This window comes from Blennius ocellaris, assembly GCF_963422515.1.
Source record: "Blennius ocellaris genome assembly, chromosome: 20".
NCBI lineage: Eukaryota > Metazoa > Chordata > Actinopteri > Blenniiformes > Blenniidae > Blennius > Blennius ocellaris.
Genome location: NC_137669.1, coordinates 15,199,143 through 15,215,643, shown reverse-complemented (window position 1 = coordinate 15,215,643; position 16,501 = coordinate 15,199,143). Strand labels below are relative to the sequence as shown.

General features: G+C 41.3%; 1 protein-coding gene across 1 annotated transcript; it reads right to left on the bottom strand.

Moving 5' to 3' along the window:
• Positions 1–2,182: 2,182 nt before the first annotated feature.
• mrpl3 (mitochondrial ribosomal protein L3) lies at positions 2,183–15,056 on the bottom strand. The gene is made up of 10 exons (XM_080516001.1): positions 14,856–15,056; positions 11,991–12,172; positions 11,823–11,914; positions 9,898–9,996; positions 7,571–7,670; positions 7,410–7,470; positions 7,108–7,219; positions 6,356–6,433; positions 5,341–5,418; positions 2,183–2,397 (listed from the first exon to the last, which is right to left on the bottom strand). Exons 1-10 carry the CDS (start codon positions 14,927–14,929, stop codon positions 2,248–2,250), a joined length of 1,026 nt encoding a protein of 341 aa, XP_080372127.1. The 5' UTR covers positions 14,930–15,056; the 3' UTR covers positions 2,183–2,247.
• Between the last annotated feature and the right edge of the window lie 1,445 nt (positions 15,057–16,501).

The following is a 16,501-nucleotide window of genomic DNA, read 5'->3' as shown; positions in this document are numbered from 1 at the left end:
GTTTTCCCCACTGGTTACAAGGCCAGTCATGCCTGAGGAAATAAGTCTCTACAAAGTTATTTCTAAAGTTTTGTTGACGAAATGCTCCTGCCAGCTCTCAGGTGGCAAAGAAGTTTCTGTCATTCAAGCTCAGATCCAAAAAGTTGCGGCTAAATGGAAAATGGAAATAAAAAAAAAATAAAAATGGATGCAAAGACTTCCAATTACGGTATTAGAGATTTGTCATGCTGGTCATGCATCGTGTTTACCAACTGCTTCACATTTGTCTTCTCCATATGGTAATATCACAATATGTCTCCTAAAAGAAATTATGTCTGCCTCGCTGGTGTGCTTGTCATGTGTATTCCTGCCACTCCATTCACAATCTGCAAGCTTTTCATCTTTCATTGTGTCCACCTGGGTCTCGCCAAGTCCACAGAGCATAATTTCTCCATTTCGTTTCAACTTTGCATGTTACAGCTTTAACTGGCATTTGTAGGTTGCTCAGTGATCCGTCGTTCACAGATGCTTTCTGGAAGTGTTCCTGTGGTTTCCAGAACAAACACCGTCTCTGCACAGGCTGTTTGGCATCTTGTTTACCAGTTGATTAGATACGTTTGTGTGTCTGTGGGGAAGAAATTAATGAAATATTTTAAAAGTTCTTTGGCAGATTTCTGTTCGCTCACCTGAACTGCTTTTTTTCACCCCAGTATGTTGTTGCCTAAAGATTAAACTGTTATTAAATGCAGGCAAACTGAAACCAAAGTCTCATTAATGTAGCAACACATTCTATTCACTTCGGACTTAACATCTACTATTGAAACACTGCGAGAATAGACACAAAAGATGTGAAGGACACGCTGTCATCAGGTAGAGTTGGACTCCTTTGAAAGTCAGAGAAGACAGCTACACAAACCAGAGTTCATCTCCACTTTCTGCTCTGCTGCTTTAACTGGCAGCGCCCCCCCCCCCCCCCCCCCCCCCACCCTCTCTTGTCCACCCCCAACAAGAGCCTGATGATGTGCAGACTGCACAGAGCAGGACTTTCAAACGATATCATTACCATTTCAAAGAACCTGCTGCTGCCTTACAGACCTACTAGCTGCGGTATGTTACATGGAGCCGATCTGTCATTTTCCACACACCGGATCATTACTTTACATATTTTTCCCATCCAAACGACAGCCATCAACTGTTTGCTCCACTTCTCAGCCGGGTCCAGTTGCTTGCGTGTTGTTTCAATTAGGGAAAAGGGAAATCGATGCCGTGTGCATCCGTGGCTGTTGCGAGGGTATCCTGTGAGGCTTCACTGCTGCTTGTCAGTGTTTCAAACAAAAACGCCTTGTTTTTCTGCTGCTGTCAATTACATCACAGATCTGGAGCAGAGACCAGCAGAGGGGGACTGATTCACATGCAGACCTTTGAGGATACATTTACACTGAACAGCAAACAGTTTTGAAGGACAGAGTTCTCTCCCCCCCCCTCCTCCCCGATTGTTTATTGCCCCACCGAAGAAGCGAGGCGGAGTCCATGCAGTGCCGGGGGAAATCTATCAACCCCCAGTGTCTGCCTCATTCCAATACTGCTGCGCATAAATGCACACAAATGCAGACTTGAGTGCCCAGTGGTTCCTCCTGCAACATTAATGCGCTCATTTATCCTCTTATGCACAAATGTCAACCTTTGTCAGCGTTCATCCCCCCCCCCCTCCTCCAGCTGCTCTTCACACCTTCACCGACTCATCTCCTTCCAAGCGCTTTGTATTTGCTTCACAGCCTCAAACCCAGTTCATTCCTCCACCCCAATCAAAACACTTCTCTCCTTCCTTGGTCAGTATTCTCTTCACTCTCTTAACTCATTGTATCCAGCTCGCCCCCGCCTCCTGATCCTCCTCCTCTCATCCTGAGCCCTGCATAGATATTGCACATTTCTTCCCCCATAACTGCCTCTCCCTTGTTTACTTTTATTGTGTTTTTCTTTTTTCGCCTTTCGCTCTCTATGCTTGGGGATCCTCCAGTGACATCATCACTCCTTCAGTTACCATGGTTTCAGAGGAAAGAGACCGTAATAACTGTTTGGATCAAACAGATCTGGTGCCGTTATGGATCTCTCGCTCTCTTTCACACACACGCATGCACGCACGCGCGCGCACACACACACACAAAAAGGCAAGCTGAAGACGACCTTAGGAATTAGTCTTTATTACAGAGTCCAGATACAGTCTGAGGGGTTTCTGTGTGAGCGATGTGTGTGTGTGTGTGTCTGAAGTCAGGTCAGTGTTAATGATGGCTCTGTGTGAACGAACAAGTTTTCATCGTACAGATCTTCATCAAGGTCACCTTCCTCCTCGGTGAAGAATGTCGGGAAAGGAGGGTTGAGCAGGGTGGACTTCCTCGTCGGTATTATTGTGTCTCGTAACTAGAAAACACAAAACACACCAAAAATTAGGAGTTATTTATCCAGAAAGTATTAACATAGCATTTCCACATTTTGTTATGGCACAAGCCTGATATAAAAATTGATTAAATTGATGTTTTCCTCAAAAATACTTTCCGGATGCACTGTAATCATACATCAGTGCTGGAAAACACCCTGAAACAGAAAACCACCAAAATATGCCAGAAATAGCCTTAATGAAACCAAAATGCAAGAATAAAAATAAAAAAAATTCTGATTTGAATACTTTTTACTTTAAATTTTTACTATAAATTGAAAAACAAAAGATACTTACAACAAGTCTCTTCATAATGTGACCATATGTTTACTTTCTTTTGGGATAAAAATCAGTGGCTCTCAGAAACTGCCTCTTTGACTTGGTTGAAATTGGTTGTTGTGAGTTTGCTGACCCACACTAAATTCAGACGAACGCAATCGATTCACGAGCAAACAAGGCGAGGGCCGACAGTCTGAACACTTCTGGTGCGCTCAGAAATCCAACACTTCGATGTCATTGTTGGGGAGGCGAGAGCCAATGTTTCAAAACTGTCAGATGTACGTCATGTTCAAGACGGGGGTCAAACAAGCCAAACGGGCAAAAGCAAACTCTTACGGCTGCCGACACGCGGAGAACTCTCTGTGCCTTGCGGCAGCAGGAAATCAATAGCAGCTGCAATGATTTCCAACTGACTGGACCACTTTTCCTTTGTTTGGTTCAGTTTTCGGAATAAGGCAACAATCAAGATAAGCCATGTCAGAATCTGTGACAGCTAGATTATAGTTTATCTCGCTACTGACCAGAAATGACACCCGACTGACGGGATATTCATAAATGCTTGGAAACAGTAATTCGATTCACTAATCCATTTGACAAATCTGGCAATGTACAAGCACTGTGCTAAAGTTTTAGGCTTGTGTGGGAGGACAAAGGCTAAAAGAGTGTCTTGGAAAAGTTTACGTGTATGGTTTAGTTTTCTGCGAAGTCCAAAGTGACGAAGCAGGAGAGACGGACGATTTTGGAGTGACCCTGTGGCACATAGCTTCTGAAAAACTTGCTTTTAAGTTGTTCTAAAACATTGACTAAGCACAAATCTTCTGGGGATGTAGTTTGGTTCAGGCTTTTTAGACCAGACAAACTGTTTCCTGCTGTAGAGTAAGTTCAGAGCCAATGCGACGCCTTCCTTCAGACTAAAGCAGACACATTTCTGATGAGATGACTCACTGAGAGATAAAAAGTATGATCGAATTGTTTGTTCAAATGTTCAATTACTAAGGCTCCGTTTACATGACAACATTTTCCAGTGAAGTCAGGAAAAGAAAAGTCTCCTAAAAATATTTATAGTCTGAGTCAATCGTCAGTTGTTGGTTTTTTTTTACACATATGCAAGTAGATCTACCAAAAATAACAATGAAGGATGACAATGTTTTTGCTGCTCATTCTTTTAACTCGAAAAGAATTAAGACTTTCCAATTAAATATGAATTTACTACACCATTACCAATGTTTACATTGTAGTATTCTCTAGAAAAACAACTTGTGGCCTGACATGCAAACTACAGTGATTCTGCCATTTCCAAGTGTGTTACGAAAATATCAGAACATCAGAAACAAGAACAGAAAAACGTTTGATCATTATCTTATACAGGGTCGATAGGCAATCGAAAAGACGCATATTTGAAGGGGAAGTGTGTTTTTTTAAAACCTTTGATTTAATGACATCATTTAGGTTTTGTCCACTTTGTTATGTACTTACTTGTGTGGATGTGATTAATATACTCAAACATCTCACTAACCTTGACTGTGAATGGCCTCACAAAGAGGAAAGAACCCAAGATTATTAAACAGCAAGTTGAAGCCAAATGAAATATAAAATATGAACACTTTGTTGCATTTGTAAAATGAGGGTGAAAATAGACAATATTGATTATTGGGGGGGGAAAAAATCTGATCTTGTTTTACTGCGTTCTTTACATACTGATGTCGTCCATCGTGGCAAAGTTTCAAAAACAGACGAGTAAATTCAATACTCCCGTCGCTTCACCTGCACCAAACCAATTGAGACTGAAAGGGTCAAATTTATTGAAGCAAACTAAGAGGAATTAATTAATAGATAATGTTACAAAAGTATGAGAGTTGTTTATTCTTCCCACGTTAAGCATATCTGCTCAACATTTTTTCCCACAATCATACAAGTGCCCCAAAGAGACCCTGATCCTGCTTTAACAACCCCGAGGCAGAGGGATTATTTAATTAGCTACATAAACATTCAAACAATGGAAACCATGAAATAATGAAAATTATAATTGGTTCCAACATTGCTTTTCTATTTAATCAATAAAACAGATGTTTCTCATTTGCACAAAATTACACAACAGTGATGAAAATAAACAATGAACAAAGACTTTTAACCTGTGCGTGTAACCTTTGGGGCAACCGAACTTACAGTGAATAAGTGTGTGTGAGTGTGTGCGGAACAGCTGAGCTGTGTGAAATGCAATGCACATTTGTATTCATTATCGCTTGTCTGCAAAACAGATAATAGTCCATGTGCATGTCCATGTAACACAGGCACGCGCACACACACGAAGCAAGAGCAACATGCTGAGTATGGCGATGGATGCTTTGGGTATTACTAACATCGTTAAGGTGCGCGCTCCCTTGCAGAATGGGACAAACCCGAGCAGATGCACACACACACACACACACACACACGCACGCACACACACTGCTGATCCAGCACTGTGCCAATGAAGATGGATCGTGCCTTCTTTGCAGGTGTGACGGTGTTTTACAGGTGCAAGGTCGCCTGTCTCTGTCAGAGAAGCGAGCATGCTGGGGTTGACCTTCGACTTCACACTACACCTTGAGCACCTAAGTGTGTGTGGGAATGTGCGTGTGTATAATATATATATATATTTTTTTTACCTTCAGCATGCAGTTCCTGTGTCCGGGGACCGAGCCGTTCACATAGAGCACATTATGCTTGGTATTGACCCGCCACACCTGGAAGTTGGAGAGGAGAAGGAGAGGAGGAAGATTGGAGGATACGGCACTGAAACTCAACTCAAGGACAAGCCAAGATCAAATTTACATTTTCTGAATCTGTGTGTCTGTGTGTGTGTGTGTGTGTGTATAGCTGAAACACCAGTATTAAATTGCATCCCGTGTTTACAGTATTGAAATAGCTCCACTTTCAATACGTTAACTCTCTTAACACCATCAGATTTGCTTTTTAATTGTCAAATGAGAAAACACAGTTACATGTTGCGTTCACCAGTCCAATCACGTGGCTTTCTGAAAATGTGAAACGAAGAGCAAACGTGTGAAAGTGATCTTCAACATATGGCATCGTAGTCGCACTATGATTTACATTATCAGTGCAAATGCCATCAATTTGTCCAAGGTCATGTGGACACATGGTCAGTGTGTGATGGAGTATTGAACTGCCAAGCTGGAGATTTGAAGACGAGCCACTCTAGCAACCGAGCCGAGGCTGCCTTAATGGCAAGACTAATGAAAAATATCCTGTCAGTAATTACAATCAAGTGACATTCGTGTCAGTCTTCTCACCCTTGCAAAAGCCTCCATGTTATCTCATTCCTGTGAGGTGAAAGGAAGTATTTTGCATATACATCAACCTGAATATGCAAGTGAAAAACCAAGGTGACTTCTTTATTTACACCAAAACAAAATTATACTCAGGTATCTGCTGATGGACTAAATAAAAAAAATAGTTAAAATAGAAAGAGCAACAAGTGAACACCAAATGTGCTCTGTAAATATCATCTGTCAATTTGGCGAAATACAAGTTAACACCAAACTGGCAAACGACAACTAACCACCTCAAATCCTTTAAACAGGTTTAACACAGAACCTCCTGTTGGACCCCGGGATTAAAACGCCGATTCCTTGCTGTGTGTGATTGCGTGCGGGAGCGTACCTTCAGCCCGAAAGCCGTGACGTAGACATTTCCCATTTGGCCAGGCATTTTCTTCCCTTTGAAAACTTTGGCTGGGTCCTTGATGCAGATAATGAACGACAAACATTCTCGTATTAATGGATTATGTGAAGCCAACTGTTCATATCTGGCATGGATGATCCTCTTGTCTGTTTGTGCTTGTGTTCGTGTCCTCGTCCTGCTATACTGGTGGGGACCTGAGCTGCACACTGACCCATGAAGACTCACGACAAGGACAAACATTGTGGTTTGAAAACTCCATGTTTTAGGGATGGGCCCAAACGGTGGTGTAGTGACCTAACACTGACAGGGGCTTTTTCTGCAATTTGGAGTTTCTCATTATGTTCACTAAATCGCCAAAAGTATTTGCTCACCTAACGAAATCAATGTATAAAATCAAGCAGAGCGACATTTGCTTGCGACTAAATATCCTGCAACTGTTAGCAGGTCTATAGCACAGTAGAAATGATCGGGAACAACAGCAACTCATCCACGAAGTGCTAGGCAATGAGAGATCAGAGGACTGTCGGTGGACGCTGAGGCGTATAGTGCGCAGTGATCGTCAACGTTCTACAGAGTCAACAGCTACAGACGTCATGTGATCTTCAGATGAGCTGAAGAACAGTCCGTAGAGCTTCAAGGCATGCGAGCGAATACTTTGGCAATCTAGTGGATGGTAACTAGTGACTTCATTGGCCTGTAGGTGGGGAGGCAAGTGTGTATGATTGTCTCACCCCTCCTGGTCCAGAGGCTCCGGGTCTGCGATGGGTTTTGGTTTGACCATGAGTGGCTGGCTGACCTTTGAACCCCCACCGCTTCATCACTCCTTGAAAGCCTTTACCGATGCTACACACAAACACAACGATTTGTAAACATGTCGATGGCTTACGGTCATCGACATCGACATTCTACAGAGAATAATAGGGGGAAGAGAGATTTGGGCTTTCGAGTAAAGACAATTATGGCTTTAAAAGTCTTCAAAATGTGAGAAAAAAAGAGGCCAGTGAGGACGACAAGCTGGCAGAGGACGACTTACGTTTTGGCTGTGATGTCTACGTACTGGCCTGGACGGAAATGTGCTGCATACAGTGGAGTGCCTGATCAGACAATAGACAGACTTACATTACAAAAAATGCTGAGAAATCAAAAGCACGCTTTAAAAATCTCCTGCGACCCCAGGAGTGTGAAAGCTCAGACCTGGCTTGACGAGAGCGTTGTCGCTCACGCTGAAGACGGTGACTTTCTGTTTCGGGGGCACTCCCGCCTCCCTGAACATGTCCAGTTTTTGTTCCGACCTCTGTCGGGTCAAAGAGAAACAGATATGTGAGGACGGATGGAAAGAAATATAAGTTATGAAGGAATTAAAAGCATCGAACGGCAGTTGGACTTTGGCATTTGAAAATTAACTACGGGGCCATTATGACTGTACGCCAGCCAAACACACGCACACACACACACACACACTTGGCTCTGCAGATCTCTGACATTTGCTTTCAGCCGGCTCGTTCTCATCTCACTGCCTCCAGTCACTCTCTCTCTCTCTCCCGTCTGTTGACTGAAAATCAGCGTGCCAAAGCCTCTCACTCCAGCCGACTCTGCCTCTGACTGAAGAATGACGCGTCTGTATGTGCGAGGGATTCAAAACAGACACACGTCTGAAATCCTGACACCGGTCCATCAAGTGTCTGTGTCGGCGCCTCAATTTATGCATTCTCCTTCTTGCACCTTTCAAAGTCAGACTCAACATTTAGGCACTCAATTTTATGCTTTTTTTCCCTCTCACTTTAAAAGTAGAGACAAAGCGGATGTAGGTTTCGCTGTTGCAGTCTGTTGCCTCAGTTTTCCATATTTAAATCAAGAGAGGGGCGTTTAATGATGACGAGCAGCCTGAAGCGGCAACATGATCTTTTGAGTATATTTTTCAAATGAGGCAGGCTCTGGTTGCAGAGACACAGCAACAACAAACCTCTTTTATATCCATCTAACACAAAATAGAGTCACTCGTGGTTAGTGGGCAGCTGTTATCCGATTGTAATGCATTTGTATTCACGCGAAGATGCTTCACACGGCGTGGTGGGAAATGATGAGCTCCGGTTATGCATCCATAATAGTTCCTCGCTGTTTTCACCGTTACTGCATGAATGTGAAATAATATTAGCAAAAAACGTGTGCAGCATGTACATGACATGTACGGCGTATGGCTGAGTGGCGTTTGAACTGAACTATGAATCGACCGTGAGTGGCACACACTGCGTAGGACGCTGAGATGGGGATGTGCTTAGTGTTTGATGCTGACCGATGAGTTGATGAGTGGACCGAGTGTCGTAATAAAATGTGGCGTCAGGACGAGTACAAACCCAACACTTTGGTTAAACGGTGCTATTATTGCTCAGCTCTTGGGTAAAGCTCAACTGTGGGAAATGATGCTTGAAAAAACTGAGATTTCTCATTAATATACAGTGGTGATAGTACTAGTGTCATACTTACCATGCAGTTCAGTGTTGCTTAGAATTTGTCATTTATTAGAATTCTAATCAGTCGAACTTGTCCCATGTGATGCACTTCACTACTTACAAGATTCTGATAACATTTAATAATTTAATCAGACTTATTGGAAGATTGAAACCTTTTATCTACATTTGTCTATCAAAATGTTTCTATTTTATTAAATTGTGCACATAATGCAATATAGCTCAATATAGTTTGCAGAACAAATTACTACACTGTAATTTTTGAGAACTTCATTATTTGTATGAGAAATGTGCATTAATTTGGGATTAATGCCGATAAAAGGTTTAAGTGTTCAGTGAATCAACTACCCAATGGTTATAATTGAGAATTTCTTCAGAGGACCAGCTCAGATATATCCTTGACATCTAACAGCTGTGCTTTTACTTGTACTTGAATACAATTTAAGGAATAATTCAGAGCACCTTCATTGTGTTAGTGGGCTAATGTAAATCCATTCTCATGCATTTGTATTCATACAAAGAAGATTCTCGTGGTGGGGAGAATTGACTTAATCCAGTTATGAATCCATAATGCTGCCACACTGCTTTCTCTGCGTGAATGTGAAATGCAGCGCGAACTCAATCATCAGTTCTGCGTGGAGCATGTGTGCCGTATGGCTGAGCAGTGTTTGGATTAAACTATGAATCAACTGTGTGTGGCACGCCGAGATGCGACGTGTTAAGTGTTTGACGCCAATCGATGCGTTGGTGAGCGGTCGCTACGCTAACGTGAGCGGGCGTGATAATAAAATGTGGTGTTACGAGTACAAACTCTACACTTCAGCTTCATCGCTCGGCTCCCGTGTGAAAACACAACGCGGCTCGACTGCGGAACAAGAAATGATGAAGAAATCTAACGAGACTCTTGTAGTTCCCCACGCTCATCTACACGGGCTCATTAGTCATTTGAAGTGAGGCAACACAACACTGTCATGTGCTTAAACTTCATTAAAAACTGCATCAAAATCAACACAGATGGTTTGACAGATGAAATAAAACTGTTTTTCTTCTCACGTAGAATGGTGAAACATTCTTCCCTCCCACAACGAGAGCGGCAGAGCGTCCGTCATGTTCTTCTTTAGAAAGGCACCTTATTATGTGGCAGTCCTGCACCTGGGAAAACAAACAGATGCCGCATTAATGACCTGGAAGGCTGCTCGGCCACCGTGTTTAATTTAATAATAGTCTTGACTGCAGTCCTCCAGAGCTGCAACATAAATAGATAAGCAATTAAGTGCAAGTCCCTGGTGCACAATATGAACATCCATTTCAGGGTTAATCTATGATAGCTTCATAAACCGGAGGACAGCGTCACAGATATTTTATTGATTAATCTATTCTTTTGCCCTATTTTCTTAGCAACACTGTTGCCATACATTGTATTTTGTTACAATTTGTCATTGTCTTGTCTTTGCTGATTTCAGGCCGTACTTATTGTGCAGTGTTTTTTAGCTTGTCAATCATCTCTGAAGCACCTTGAACGGCTCCGATTTGATTGATTAGGACAGATTTTGTAGGCAAATCAGCTGCGACGCCGTCGAATATCAGCATAACTGATGACAAAACATTATCTTAGCAAGCTTTCATCTCAGCAGAAATGTAGAAAGTACAATTATAATTCCTATTTGAGGCCATAATCAGTCCACAAAGGGACCGTCGGACTGAATGACCAGTTCAAACATCCCCTTAAATAAACTTGAGTACAGAGGTGGCTTGGCTGCTATGAATCTGCACAGTCACCGGTTTCCTTTCGGCTCTCCAGACGTCCCAGTCAGACGTCAACTTCAAACGAGGCCTTTCCTCTGTAGTCAAGTCTTTCTCACATCTCTGTTCTTTTTTCATCTCCCAACCCTTTGGTGTTGATGGTTCATTCTTTTGGTGAAAATCAGTCTTTGTGCTGCGAAGGCACACAATGATGCAAGAAACTTGGCAAATTGCACCCCCCCTCACTAAAAAAAAAAAAAAAGGGAAAATCTGAAAAAGTAACCACTTTAACAACAGTCTTCAGTGAAGTGCTCAGTTTCTCTCAATTTCTTATCGCTAAATTCCACATGTAAGGATTTAAATGAATGACATGAACACCGTTGCATCATATAGCTGCACAAGCTGATCCTTTGAAATGTGCAAAACTGACCACAAATCACACTTTCATAATACTATAGAGCTTAAAAATGCTCTTAAGTTTTCACAGGAAAGCATTAACAGCCTGTATAAGGCCAAGTCCTTTGATTTTATCTATCATAAATATTAATTGAATGTAAAAATGTACCCAAACTAATTAAAACTGACTGACACACTGTGAATACGAGCTTGGAAGAAATATGCCGGACAAAGGGTTAACTGGTGGGAAGAGGACTAAATGTGAGAAATGTGAATCAGCAAACGTGGATATTAGTTTCAGAGGCTTTGAATCAAATTAAAGGAAGGTTATGACAAAATTGCAAAAAAAAAAAATCATCTGACTGGTCTGACATTTTGCTGCGAATAGAGAAAAGGTTATGTTGTTTCAGCTTCTCTTTACAGTCCGTCACAATCAATAAAAGAGAAGAGCGAGCATGCAGAGAAGTGGTCTGCCTTCAATTTAATTCACTGATAGAATAGTCGATGATATTAAAGAGTGATCTGAATAAACCTGGCATCAAATATTCCCTGTCCAGACGCCACACCTGCAAACAAAAGAGGAAGAGTGTGCGTGAGGGAACACTCGGCCATTTCCAGTGCGAGATCAAACCCTGCCGGTGAGATGTGCTCAATATTTGCGGTTCCTCACCGCCCTCCACAGAACAATCCAATCTATCCTCCGGCTTTTTTGACCTGCAGGTCATTTCATTATGGACAGCAAACATAAGCACACATTATCATTCCCAAAAAGGGACCTGCAGCTATTTGACGTGAAGCTCAAGTACAATGTACAACAGGCGTTGGTTTGTGTGTGTTACCTGTAACATGGTGACCACGTGTCTTTCTCCAGTTTTCGTCCAGATCGGCGCCATCCCCAACTTAACGGCAACTAATCCAACTCTTCGACTCCCTGGAGGAAATAAGAAAAAGGTGAAGAGTGGGGATTCAAGACGGGCACAACAGTCACTGATCACGGCATCACCTACCTTCCTTCCACTCGTGTCGCTCCCATGGCTCATCTTTCAGTGGGTTGAGCTTTTCAGCCGTCTGTCTTCTGTACTCCTCTGCCACCGTCTCCCTCATGTACTTCTGGTTGTCCTCTGTGAGGTGTTCTTCAAACCATGTCGTGGTCTTTACTGTCCGAACGCAACCCACCAACTGGGTGGGACTGACGGAGCAGAGGGACGAGGAAAAAGGACGTTTCAGGAATATGATCACTGTGTGCAAAGGCAGCTGTTTACCATGTCACAACATGTTTCTTGTCTCTTCCACCAATATTTTCCTCCTCCATCTCCTTGTTTTTCAATATAATGCTCAAACCTCTTGTTTATTAAAATAATGGGATCTTTGAATGGGACTAACTTGGCAGAAAATCTTATTTAAACCCTATTTTTTTCAAACTGGTTCATAACCAGAATCCTTCAAAGTCATGAATGCACAGGTTAGCTCCGAGTCACCAAGTCAGATGGTCAACAGGTTGCTCAGCAACAACCGATATCCCATCATCACTGTGAGCACCCTCAATGCACGCACTCCAAACTTCACTGCACTTTGATGCATGCCTATATTTCGATCTCGTGTGCTATTTGTATTCCGTAAAGCTACCAGTGGACCCGAGAAATATTGTGAAAGCAAAAAAGTGAAATGGAATATACTGACAACAATAGAGTTGAAGAAAGGGGAAAAAAACCCATTAAAAGAGCACTCATATATTGGATTTAGCTGTGCAGTTCATCTTCAAAACAATAATTTTGCTACTCTTACACTTTCTCTCCACTCGACATCACGAGTCCTCAGCAAAGGTTAAAATGGAAAAACTGTCTTTATTAGACATTTTACACATACAATACAGCTAAAAAAAGATACAGGAAAAAATGTTAAGAACAAGGAATATAGGAATCCATTTGATATTATTTCTGCGATGAAAAGCCAACACCCCCCCCCCCCCCCCAACCGTTTTCAGTATTTTCCGCAGCACTATTCCTTGTGGGTTTCCGTAGTTGCTGTTGCACTTTTGCTTAAACCTTGAATTTGTTGAATGACGGAGCCTCATTTACTTTTTATTTGGGGATTGTATATCTGTATTTTAGCTCTGAAGACAATCACAGCAATAAAGTTGCACTTTTGACAATATATCTGATGCCTTCAGTCACTTTTAAGTGCATTGACAAAAAAGAAATCAAAAATTTTATTGAAACCCAAATTTTTCTGGAAAAAGGCCAAATTGCCCAGCCCTGCTCCCACAATAAAGTCACGACTCAAAGTCACCTCCTTTTTTAATCACTTTTAAAGCACTTTGAATAACACTTTTGTCCCTTTTCACTATGTATAAAGCTGTAATCCAAGTTAAACAGAATAACTCACAGCTAAGTTCTGTTTAATATTAGTTCCACTTTTCAACCTATATCTTTACTGATAGAAAGACAGAAGGCAATCATACTAAGTATCCCTGTTGCAATTCACTGGATTACAATCCAATTTAGTGAAATTAGTTTGGGATCCACGTCGAAGATATGAGTCTCCTGATGACAACAATATAAAACTGGCACACATTACACTGCGGTGTAAAAGACTGCAGATGCCCCACCAGTAACAAATTGATGCCTCCCAAACTGCTAAATATTGCACACTCCAAGAGACTCTATAAAAACTATGTATAATCTCACTAGCCTCAAGCAACTTTATTGGAGGTGGGCAGAATGATACTGCAAATCCAAAACTGGCAATAAGGGACACTAATGTCTTCCAAAAGGAAAAGTTGTATATTCTGAGTGGAGAAAACATGTGATTGTTGAGCCAATAGTTTGAACTAGTATGAGAACAGTCTGCTGATAATATTTCACAATTGTTTTCAAAGTTCTGTGAACCAGACTGGATAGTAAGGTTAGTCAACAAATCAAACAAATGTTACCACGACAAACTGTCATAAAAAACAGAAACACAAGCTTCTCATCGACACTGAGGTACTTAGTACCTTGGTCCAATATAAGCAGACACTAAAGAAATCATACTCTTATTAATCCCCTTGGAAAAATTACTGTTTCTGTATTTATCCATTGTATTCTAGGATGCACTGGGCAACTGCATCAGTCCACTGTGGGGTTTCAATCGGCACATTTCCAAGTCAGTTTATAAGCTGTAAACTACACATCGCTTTAAAATACCAAAAAACTTTTAGATGGAAAACATATTCAAGTAGTAAGTCAAGATATCGATCTGGACTACACAAAACATGTCATGAGCAATATCAAAAAAGTCTAAAAAGCCTAAAATGATTCAATGGTTAGCGCTCGTGTCTCAAAATGGGAATATTACTTATTCAAGTCTGGTCAAGAGAGGCTTTCTTGATTACCAGGTGGTGTAAAGGGGAGTGTTCTTGCCCTGTTGTGGCCCTGTCGAAAGAGTCTTGGATTGGATCCACTCCAGTGCCTTACAGCCCTAATGTTGAATAAAGCATTATAGAAGACGAATGGGTTGATTTAAATAATTAAAAAAATAAAATAAAAAAAAGTGTCCATCCTTCCAGTACATTAATAACGAGTACAAAACTGGTTGATATTGCTCATGACATGTTTTGTGTAGTCCAGATCGATATCTTGACTTAATACTTAATGTCAAAATGTGATGAAAGATGTTTATCAAAGAAAGGTATTGGTCACTTGGAGGCTGACATTATTGGAAACAAATGTGATTTATACGTGAAGCAAACACCTACTGCGCTGAGCAATAACAGAAAACCCGAATAAAGAGATAAAGACAGGTGACAGGTTACAACCACATTATAAAATGTTGAAAGCTTGAGACTGAACACTGTTACATTATTAGCACAGCTAGCTGGTTAGCATGGCTACCTGGCAGCAGCTGCGCGAGAACAAACCAGTCGAGACCCGCGCTGGAGGAGAAACCTGCAGCTCCACGCCGCCATCGCGCCAACGACCTTCACACGATTAAATAATATATATGTATCAAAACAAAATAAAAACCAGGGGACACACTGTGTCACAACATTTGCACACACACGCCTGCTCTAAATGTCACCCTGGATGTTTCCGGTACTTCAGCAAAACAGTTCCGCCGCGCTATGGCTCTTCACAAGGTTCCGCATAGTCACGACCGGTTCTTTCACATATGTTGAAACATCGTTTGAAATTTTTTTCTGTTTTACATTAAAGACTAAAAATAGCAATATATAAAATTTCAACATTTTATAAAGTGTACCAGTGCTTTAGAATAGAATAGAATAGAATAGAATAGAATAGACCTTACACATCCCAGAAGAGAATTCTTCACACAATTCTTATACACAGAAAAGTAAATGAGAAAATGAAAAGAATGTTATAAATAAAATGAGTCAGAATAAAGGAATAAATAAGCAAACACGATGTATTGATATGCTCAAGGCTTAAGGGTGACTAATATATTCAAGCAATAATGGCTTAACAGTAAAAACACAACAAAATGAACACACTGTTTACAGGGAAGATGATACCGTCTGATAGCCACAGGAAGGAAGGATCTCCTGTGACTCAGTAGAGCACTTTGGTGGTATGAGTCTATTGCTGAAGGTGGTCTTGCACATCAGAACATCATGGAGGGGTTCAAGATGAACCTCAGTTTGAACAATTTTCAGAAAGAAAAAGGAAAAAAACCTATTTTCACATCTCCTCAAAAGTATATTTCAGTGCAGCAAATGATGACTACTGGTGTAGTGAGTAATAGGCTTGATGTTATGGTCAAGGACAGATTGAAAAATAGCATGGAGTGTGACAAACACAATACTTAATATTAGACAAAAGATAATAATAATTATTATTGTTAGTAGTAGTAGTATTATTAGTATTATTAGAGAGAGAGGGAGAGAGAGAGTGAGAGAGAGAGAGAGAGACAGAGAGAGAGAGAGAGAGAGAGAGAGAGAGAGAGAGAGAGAGAGAGAGAGAGAGAGAGAGAGAGAGAGAGAGAGAGAGAGAGAGAGTATGTATCTGGCCCTCTTTTGGAGTCAGTGAGTTAAATATCTGTACCGTTTAACTATAGTGTTGCATCTTTTATTTTTGGGGGTTTGTTTTATGTCTCATTGTCTCTAGTCTTATATTCCTGTTTTTATTTTGTCTTATCCTTGTTGTCATTCTTCTTTCTTGTTATCGTTCTGCAGTTGTTGCTGTTCATGTTTGTTGATGACAAATTGTCATGTACAGTAAGACATTTCAACAAGGCATCTAATGTGCCATACAAATAAAGTGGCCCTGCCTGCAGCTGACTTATGTAATAAATCAACAAGGGATAAGGGAAGCAAGATTGCATCAGCTTCCTGAGCAAGTACAGTCTTTGCTGAGCCTTCATCACGTGATGGGAGTACCCTCTCGTCAACTCCAAAGGTTTCCATCTCCGATCAGTGATTGATAGATTTCCTTTCTTTCTCCACAAACCAATGTTGACATGAGCTCAGCTTATGTGTAACAGTTTGGAGCCACATTTGCATAGAAAACAACACCCCCATCTC

What these genes read in the sequence shown, in the direction of transcription:
- mrpl3 (XM_080516001.1), bottom strand. Translation starts at nt 14,929, where the DNA reads ATGGCGGCGTGGAGCTGCAGGTTTCTCCTCCAGCGCGGGTCTCGACTG. An exon ending in ACGTGGTCACCATGTTACAG is followed by an intron (nt 9,997 to 11,822) that starts GTAACACACACA and finishes TTGTTTTCCCAG; the next exon opens with GTGCAGGACTGCCACATAAT. An exon ending in GTAGACATCACAGCCAAAAC is followed by an intron (nt 7,220 to 7,409) that starts GTAAGTCGTCCT and finishes GTTTGTGTGTAG; the next exon opens with CATCGGTAAAGGCTTTCAAG.